This window comes from Cheilinus undulatus, linkage group 13 (assembly GCF_018320785.1).
Source record: "Cheilinus undulatus linkage group 13, ASM1832078v1, whole genome shotgun sequence".
NCBI lineage: Eukaryota > Metazoa > Chordata > Actinopteri > Labriformes > Labridae > Cheilinus > Cheilinus undulatus.
The window spans coordinates 19,000,546-19,009,106 of record NC_054877.1 but is presented as its reverse complement, the minus strand read 5'-3'; the positions used below and the strand labels follow the sequence as shown (position 1 = coordinate 19,009,106).

At 40.3% G+C, this 8,561-nt stretch overlaps 1 protein-coding gene across 1 annotated transcript; it reads left to right on the top strand.

The window, feature by feature from the left end:
- The first annotated feature begins 962 nt into the window (after positions 1-962).
- Positions 963-8,286, top strand: LOC121520050 (vimentin A2-like). Its single transcript, XM_041803280.1, has 9 exons — positions 963-1,545; positions 1,900-1,960; positions 5,026-5,121; positions 5,402-5,563; positions 6,714-6,839; positions 7,070-7,290; positions 7,438-7,481; positions 7,579-7,664; positions 7,770-8,286. The coding sequence occupies exons 1-9, from the start codon at positions 1,019-1,021 to the stop codon at positions 7,809-7,811; spliced, it is 1,365 nt and encodes a 454-aa protein (XP_041659214.1). The 5' UTR covers positions 963-1,018; the 3' UTR covers positions 7,812-8,286.
- Positions 8,287-8,561: the final 275 nt, after the last annotated feature.

Genomic DNA, 8,561 nt, shown 5'->3' with positions numbered 1-8,561 from the left:
TAAACCTGCACATCTGTACAGTGTCTCCTTTTTGCACAGGTGCAAAAGGTCTTTGTACATACTCTTTGTGATGTTTATATTGTATTTTATAATTTAAGTTTACATTTTTTTCTATTACAGTCTATTCAAGTCTAACCCCTTAATATTCAATATTTTTATTTTATTTTTACTCCTCCTCTACGTTTCCTGTTTTGCACCAAACACCAGGTCAAATTCCTTGTATGTGAAAATGTACCTGGCGATAAAATCCGATTCTGATTCTGACCAAGCAATTAAGGGAGATTAGTAAGGTAGCTTGCCTAAAATTTTCTGGAAATTTTGGAAGCCTTTATAAAAAGTTTAGTGTTTTTTTTTTTTAATTAAATGTTTTTATGTTTTAATCATATTTTATTTATTTTTTAATATTTACAGTTGTAGTAGACAAAAACTCAAAACAAGTAACAAAAACTGTTAATAAAATATACAACTAAAATATACTAAAAAAATGAAATACCCCCAAATATCACTGATTTTTAGTTTCCAACAGTCCAACACCAATAATTTAGTCTAGATTTAGTCTTTGTGATGACAACTAAACTCACTTTTGGTCAGAGTTTTATCACCATCCACTTTTAGCTAGTATTCGTTCTCATGGAAAAAAGCTGCTAACTGACATGTTTAGTCATAGATGTAGTGACAAAATTAACACTACCTTTTACCAGTCAAACTTATCACTCATTGTAAATACTTTTGGGAAATACTAAGACAGGAATACAACTAAATGTCTCCTATGACTTACTTTTACAGAACATAAATATTGTAAAGGTGAAAATCTTTAGACTCAACTGCTCCCCAATGCTGCATTTATCCGCTTTCTGACTGGATGAGCGTGCTGTCACTCACGTCACTGTAAAAGGATTTGCATAAGGAGGAGGCTATAAATAAGTAATGTTAGAGGAAACGCCTCTCTAGGCTCGCTTCTCTGATGCAGCCAGGACAGGACCAATACTAAATTATCGACTGAAAAGAAACAAGCAGGATGGCTTACAAATCAGGACCACATTCTTCTTACAAGAAGATGTTTGGAGGGGACAGAGTCACCTCCAGGACCACCTACTCCAGCCGCCAGTACTCCATCCCGGTACGCTCCTCCCGGCTGTCCTTCGGTGTCTCTTCCACTCCCGGCATCTACGCCACGAAGACCCAGAGGCTCCGGAGCAGCGTAGCCATGCCCCGACTGGCCTCTGAGAACCTGGACTTCTCCCTGTCCGACGCTATCAACAGCGAGTTCATCACCAACCGCACCAACGAGAAGGCGCAGATGCAGTCTCTCAATGACCGCTTCGCTAGCTACATCGAGAAGGTCCGCTTCTTGGAGCAGCAGAACAAGATCTTGTTGGCAGAGCTGGAGCAGCTGCGGGGCAAAGGCACGTCCAGGGTCGGAGATCTGTACGAGGATGAGATGCGGGAGCTGCGGCGCCAGGTGGACCAGCTTACCAATGAGAAGGCCCGGGTAGAGGTTCACCGGGATAACCTGGCGGACGACATTGATCGGCTGAGAGAAAAGTAGGAGGCTTGGCAGTTATCTGTCCTCTTTTAAAACTCATGCTCATTTTATTCCATTACTTTCAACTAAACGGTGCATTATCACTGTTTGTAGTTATACATTGACGACAGTCTAGTTCCAATGATTTGACTTCAAATCAGCCTTAGCTAACCACGATTTCTATCACGGATGTGTGCCAGGCACTGCGCAAAATCTGAGCATGAAACTTGCTGCAGCACCTTTTGTGAATTAATTAAATCTATTGAAGGTTTGCGTGCATGACCAAGAATTTAAACCGAAAGAAATGGGTTTGGGGTGGAATTTTGTCAAGGATCTTAAGATAAAATGCTCGCCTGCTTTGACTTTACTTGTAGGTTGCAGGATGAGATGTCCCAGCGGGAGGATGCAGAGAACAACATGCAGAGCTTCAGACAGGTACAGTATGACTCAGGTCATCTTTTTGCATTGGGCAGATTTTCTGCATTAATGATGTTTTCTGCATAGATCAGTGACCCTAAGATGGCCCTTAAGCCATCCACTGCCCCACCCTCACTGCTGTTCATGAGGCTTTGACACTGTAAATAGATGTCAGGTTACAAAAAGATTAGATAAACCTGTTTGTCTCAATGAGTCTCACTTCTATCAGGTTAGTGTTGTAACTGTCCCATTCTCCTCCATCTCAATGTAATTATTGCTCATGAGAGCTGCAGAGACAGGAATGCTCTCTACTGATGGCTCAACAGCAGATCCTAGACATCAGCTCAAACAGCCGCAGAGCAGAACTGACCCTGGCCTGGTACAAAAGGCCAAGTTGTGGCTGTAGAGTTAAATGAGGCCTGCAGAGAGAGGAGATCTTTTTTAGTCTGACCGGTCACGCTGAATGAGACGGGCACAAACACAACAACGGTGCCGACCCAATGTGGTTATCAGAGCGAGAAGACAAGCCACCATGTGATCCGACTGTCTCGTTCCAGGAGGGCATTAGCACATCGCAGTCTCAGAGAGGGACTGTCAGAGAGATTGTTCCCTATCACTGGGTTTCATGTTGGATAATGAAGTGATGATGAGCAGGGCAGATGGTTCCAAATGGGTGTCACAAGACAAAAATGGGCATAAATTAGAAATTAGGGGATATTTATTGAGCTACAAGCAAACTATGGATGTGTATTTAAATGTACAACTAATTCTCTGGTGATTTTGTGCTTTTTAATGAATTCTTCAAGTCATCAATACATTTCACAAGCATGACCCTGTACATATGAATGGCAGGAAGGAAGTCCCTGTGGCATGCCATGGTGGCACTCAGACAACAATGCCAGGCCTACAGCCGGTTCTCGCTCAGTCAGGCAGACAGTCACTCTTCTAGCCGCGGGCCGGTTTGGGAAACCCTGCTGAATAGCTCACTTTGTTTGTGGCATTAGAGCAGGGGCAAAGCTGCTTCATTTGCTGATACCTCACTAAACAGCCTGCCAACGCCCTGACAAAGCTCAGCGATGTGGTCCCATACCGAGTGTACTCTAACAAGAAGCCAGGACATTAGAAATAAAAATATTAGGGATTCATCAAAATGAATCAAAACCTTGCAACATTTATTAGGAAAATGGTGAGATGCACAGAGTTCTTTGTCTACACAGTAACAGAGCTTCTATTGGAATGACTACATTTCTTCCAAAAGAAACAGTGGAGATTTTCAGGATAAACATGCAGTTAAGAAATAACAAATGGGATTAACGACCTCCTGAATAACGCTTTGTGGTTCTGGCTGTTCTGGCAGTGGCTCCCTTTGTTAACTCACATTCCTTTTTTGTTTTTGGGATGCCAACAATCTCACTGGATTTTTGTCAGACTTTCTCAGAGGTCAGGACAGGGAGCATGTAACAATAGAGTCAAAATTTAAAGTTTTATTCTATAAAAAAGGCCTTAAGCTCTGCTCAAATAATTTAACATTTAAATTACAACAAATGTACTCACAGTGTGTCATATTGCTCATTACATTAAACCTAAATGTATTGCTAATAACAATATTTGATTAAGAGATTGAGGAGATGGTTCAATTTTTCAAATATTTTTTAGTCCAGAGTTTTCATGCATTACTGGGTGGTTTATTATCAGAGAACTGCTAATTTTATGTCAGCTAAACACATTTTTCTAGAGTAAAATCTCAAAGAGTCAATTTGATTATACAATAACTTTATTTATGCCCACAGGGAAATTCAATTGTCTGGAGTCTCTCTCATCTGTTTACGGTAGAATTATAAAGTCTAATTGCTGATAGAATGAAAGATTTTCTAAATCTTTCTGTCCTGCAGCGCAGGGATAGGAGCCGTCCACCACCGTTGTTTCTTTGGTCATTTAGGGAGATATGAAGTGGATGATCCATGTTCCTCAGAATGGCCTCCACCTTCCTCACTGTGCATCTCTCCACCTCATCCACAGAGCCAGCTTTTTTCACGAGTTTGTTCAGACGCCTTGCATCCTTGTGTTTTACACTGCCTCCCCAGCAGACTGTAGCATAAAACAGAACACTTGCAACCACAGACTAAAAATATCAAAGAAATACTGTAAAATAGAGTACATAATACAAGAAAAAATGGTATTGGTTCATGTATTTTTATATTAATCCATTGCAGTGGCTCCCAAAGTAGGGGACGGGACCCCCCCGGGGTGTTGAGGCACTGGGAGGGGGCCACCATATGCCTTCTCATAAACCGAATATTTTAAAATGATTTCAGATTGTATGTTTACCCATTTTTTAAAATAAATATATACATAATTTGTTAAATGATAAATAAACCATGGCAATTTGGTGAGATTTATTCTGAATTCAAACTAATGTTTAAAAAAAAAAAACCCTTAAGATGTAAGTTTGCACACAACTATTCTTGATTGTGCATGGCTGTGTTCACCTATGCTTCAACCACCTTAAGGTCCAGTGGGGGTCCCAAATCCCTGGCATTGTTATTTTAGGGGTAGTGGGCTAAAAAGTTGGGGAACCCCTAATCTATTGGATCAGGATAGTGAACATAAGTCAACATATCAGCAACAAATCAAAGTATCCTGAAATAGCTGATGGCTAAACATCATCCATCATCCAAGGATAGATTGTTCGTTAACACAGGATGTTATTGTATTTGAGTTAAGTATACAAGAAATTAATTCTAGTTAGGTTAAGTCACCTCATAAAATTGGCTCAAATTCATGTTTTTAGTAAATACAAATATGTGCTTATACCACTGCCAGTTCACCATGGATGCAGTAAGGGGAATAGTGCATGTATGTCACACAGAAACCGTCATCTACAATGACACTTGTCACATGACTACAGTTGACTCTACTGGATGCTTCTGTATGTGTAACCTTGCTGAGCTACACAATGAGCCATTCTGTATTTGTGTGTCTTGTGTGCCAGAGGTCTTTTCTTCCTATGTCAACACACACGTAATGTATTATTCATGTCACCTTCACAAGTCACCTCATTAAGAGTCAGTGTCACTTCACAGGATGTGGACAATGCTGCTCTCGCCCGGCTGGACTTGGAAAGGAAGGTGGAGTCACTGCAGGATGAAATCAACTTCCTCAAGAAGCTGCATGATGAGGTAAGCTTCCTTCTTGTTGTGGCTACAGCTGCCCCAGTCTGCTGTGGAAACACTGAGCTTGAGCTGCCTAATAGGCTAAAGGGCCCAAAATAATTTCAGGCATTTGCTGATCTGTTGAGTGCAAAATGAGTGCAGTGTATTGGGGGAATAACGAGATTTCCTTCTAAGGAAATGAACAGAATACTTAAGGACATCTAATCAAATAGAGTATATATTTATACCGTTCGATTAAGAAAAAATAAAGTGTTTGTTCATGTCAGTTTTATGAATTCTGTTGCAGGAAATGCTGGAACTGCAGAACCAGATGCAGCAGCAGCATGTGCAGGTGGACATGGAGATGGCTAAACCTGACCTGACGGCTGCACTGAGAGACGTCCGTCTGCAGTATGAAAACCTGGCCTCCAAAAACATCCAGGAGTCTGAGGAATGGTACAAATCCAAGGTAATGATTTTCAGCAAAGTAGGACTTAATTAACTGGTGGCTTAAAATCAAGAAACATATGACATCTTGAATAGAATTATGCACATACCAGATCTCCATAGTATATGGCTTAAAAACAGTATTTTGGGTCCATGATCACACGGCTTCTTATATGAGAAAAAAATTACTTATATAAATAAACACATGGTAACATAGCCGCAGACTGGTCACTATCCCTGACCTTTTTGGTGGATTTTAGTGTCTCTCAGCTGCTTGAATTAGAAAATATAGATATAAATAAACTATTCATCCAGCTCCAAATATCTTACAGAGTTAGTATATAACTTCTGCAAACTTGGTATCATAAAGCAGCTGAGGGAAACAGCGTTTCCTGAATGATGTAATGTAAAAGCAGAGTAAAAATTGCACTGACATTCAAGAAAAATTCAATGAAGGAACAACAATGTTGCTCCAAGTAAACTAGATAGCACTGATCTCGGTGCGAGGGCCCTATTAAAACTAAAGGAAGTGTTAATATTTTGCCAGCAGGTGAATCGCTTATTTTTTGGCCTTAACATGCATAAAAAGCTACCCAAATTTGCCCAAAATTCCATCCCAGTGGGCGCCAGTGGGGCTCGATGGGTAGAATAGCCACCTATAAATAGAGGCTATAGTCCTCAGTGCACTGGTTAAGGATCAGTTGCCAGTCTCGGCACATGTTTGGTGCATGTCTTCCTCAACTTATGTAAAAAAAACCCTGTTTTCTATTGGCCTTTTAAGCACAGTCCGGACCAAAGATCTGCGATGCAGTTGCAAAAAAACAAAAAAAACAAAAAAAACAAAAACAAAAAAAAAACATAATGCAGATTACAACTGAAGACAAGGGCTTTCTGTTGAAAATGTATTATACCATCCATCCAGCTGCTGAAAAACAGTTTAAGAAAATAAGATTGGCCTTGAAGACTTAATTGTAATGAACATTTTTTCTGAAAACTGTTTCTAACACCAAACTGCTGTGTAACATCTGCAATTCTGTTTTGTGGCTACATCTTTCATAATTCACTCTATCTGCTCTATCTCCTGTCGCTCGCCTCTGACTCATCATTTATTGAACAGTTGATTTTTTAAATCTTCCTTCCCCCTCTCTTTGTTCGTCCCTGGTGGTTGCCAGTTTGCTGACCTCACTGATGCTGCAGCCAGGAACAGTGAAGCTTTGAGAGTGGCCAAACAAGAGGCCAATGACTACAGACGCCAAGTTCAGGCACTTACTTGTGAGGTGGATGCCCTTAAGGGAACTGTAAGTATGCAACATGAGCTTTAAAGTGTTGTATAAAACATGACTATAAAAAAAAAATCAAAACTTTTCATGCATATGCTGGAGTAAAAAAAGATAAAAAGTTCACGGTAAAACAGAAGGAAAAGAAATATTCTGGAGTTTATTCTGACTGTCTGCTGAACACCTTTTTATGAAACAAGTTATTTCCCTCTCTCAAGTGTCATTTTGTTGTCTTTTGGCTGCTCTCCCAGAATGAGTCCTTGGAGCGGCAGATGAGAGAGATGGAGGAGAACTTCTCCCTGGAGACAGGTGGTTACCAGGACACCATCGGGCGTCTGGAGGACGACATTCACAACATGAAGGACGAGATGGCCCGCCACCTGAGAGAGTACCAGGACCTGCTCAATGTGAAGATGGCCCTGGACATTGAGATTGCCACCTACAGAAAGCTGCTGGAAGGAGAAGAGAGCAGGTAAATGAAGAAAAAAAAAGTATGGCTCAAAAAAGTCACAGTTGTGAAAAATGCATTTGTCTTGTTAATAGAGGTGTGTTCCATCAGAGCATTTGCCAATGGATGAAACAGAACGGAAGATAGTAATTTGTTTAATGTTCTTTTCAGAATCTCTACCCCTCTGCCAAACTTCTCATCTCTAAACTTGAGAGGTACTGTCAGACAATAATGTTTATTTTGAAGCATTAAGGTTAGTTTGGATTATTGTATCGCCACCAAACAGAGCCTAACACTGCTTTACTTTCTTAGAAACAATGATTGATTCCAAACCTCATGTCGAAACAACAACAACCAAGAAGGTTCTCATCAAGACCATTGAGACCCGGGATGGCCAGGTAGAATCACTTAGAATTATTTCCAATCAGTTCCAAGTTAGTGATGCTTCCCTCTTAACAACACTTGCTCAACAACTTTTCTCTGTCCTCTACTTCCTAATTCAGGTGATCAATGAGTCGACCCACAACCACGACGACATGGAGTAAAAAAATTCTCTATCTTCGCCAAACAATCAACTAAAGCAATAAGAAGAAACACAATTCACTGTGGCTTCAAGCAAGCGAGCAAACCAACAACTCACAAACACAAAAACAGCTTCTAAAAGTGCCTTTGTATGTGATGATCCAGTAAGCCTGTTAGCTGACACACAGACTGTATTTTGCTTTCTCTACTATGCTGAAAGTATCCTCTTTTGTCACTTGTTTAGACACAGTAATGAAATCAGCACAATGTAGAAATCCTTGAGGTCTACAAATACCTTTCTTTGTAACCAAAGTAGTATTTTTGATCAATACAGCATGCACTCTCCAGGAATTCTGTATGCTAAAGATGTCACAATTGCCTGTATGCAGCAATAAACCATTAAGACTGTAACTCAACACTGTGTGCTAGGTGTTCTACAGCTCATATTTTATCAATAAAGTGATGCAGGGTCACATAATCCAGAAAATATGAAAGGGGGTTTGTGGTTGGAAGACAGTTAGCCTTTGTATTGCTGTTTCTTACATCAGGCAAACGTATTATGAGGGTCAGCTGGAAATGTATGATGTTATAATTTCGCCTATATTCCATGTGCAGATGTTCACCAATTCATTTTAACTGACATCGATATACAAATGTAGCTCAGACCTAAAACATATGTCCCTAAAAAACACACAAGTTAAAGGAATGAGGATGAACGAAGCAACAGACTTCAGCTGACGCAGGTCTGTTGGTCCTGCTTAAAACTCCTCAAA

What these genes read in the sequence shown, in the direction of transcription:
- LOC121520050 (XM_041803280.1), top strand. Translation starts at nt 1,019, where the DNA reads ATGGCTTACAAATCAGGACCACATTCTTCTTACAAGAAGATGTTTGGA. An exon ending in ACATGCAGAGCTTCAGACAG is followed by an intron (nt 1,961 to 5,025) that starts GTACAGTATGAC and finishes GTCACTTCACAG; the next exon opens with GATGTGGACAATGCTGCTCT. An exon ending in CTCATCTCTAAACTTGAGAG is followed by an intron (nt 7,482 to 7,578) that starts GTACTGTCAGAC and finishes TTACTTTCTTAG; the next exon opens with AAACAATGATTGATTCCAAA.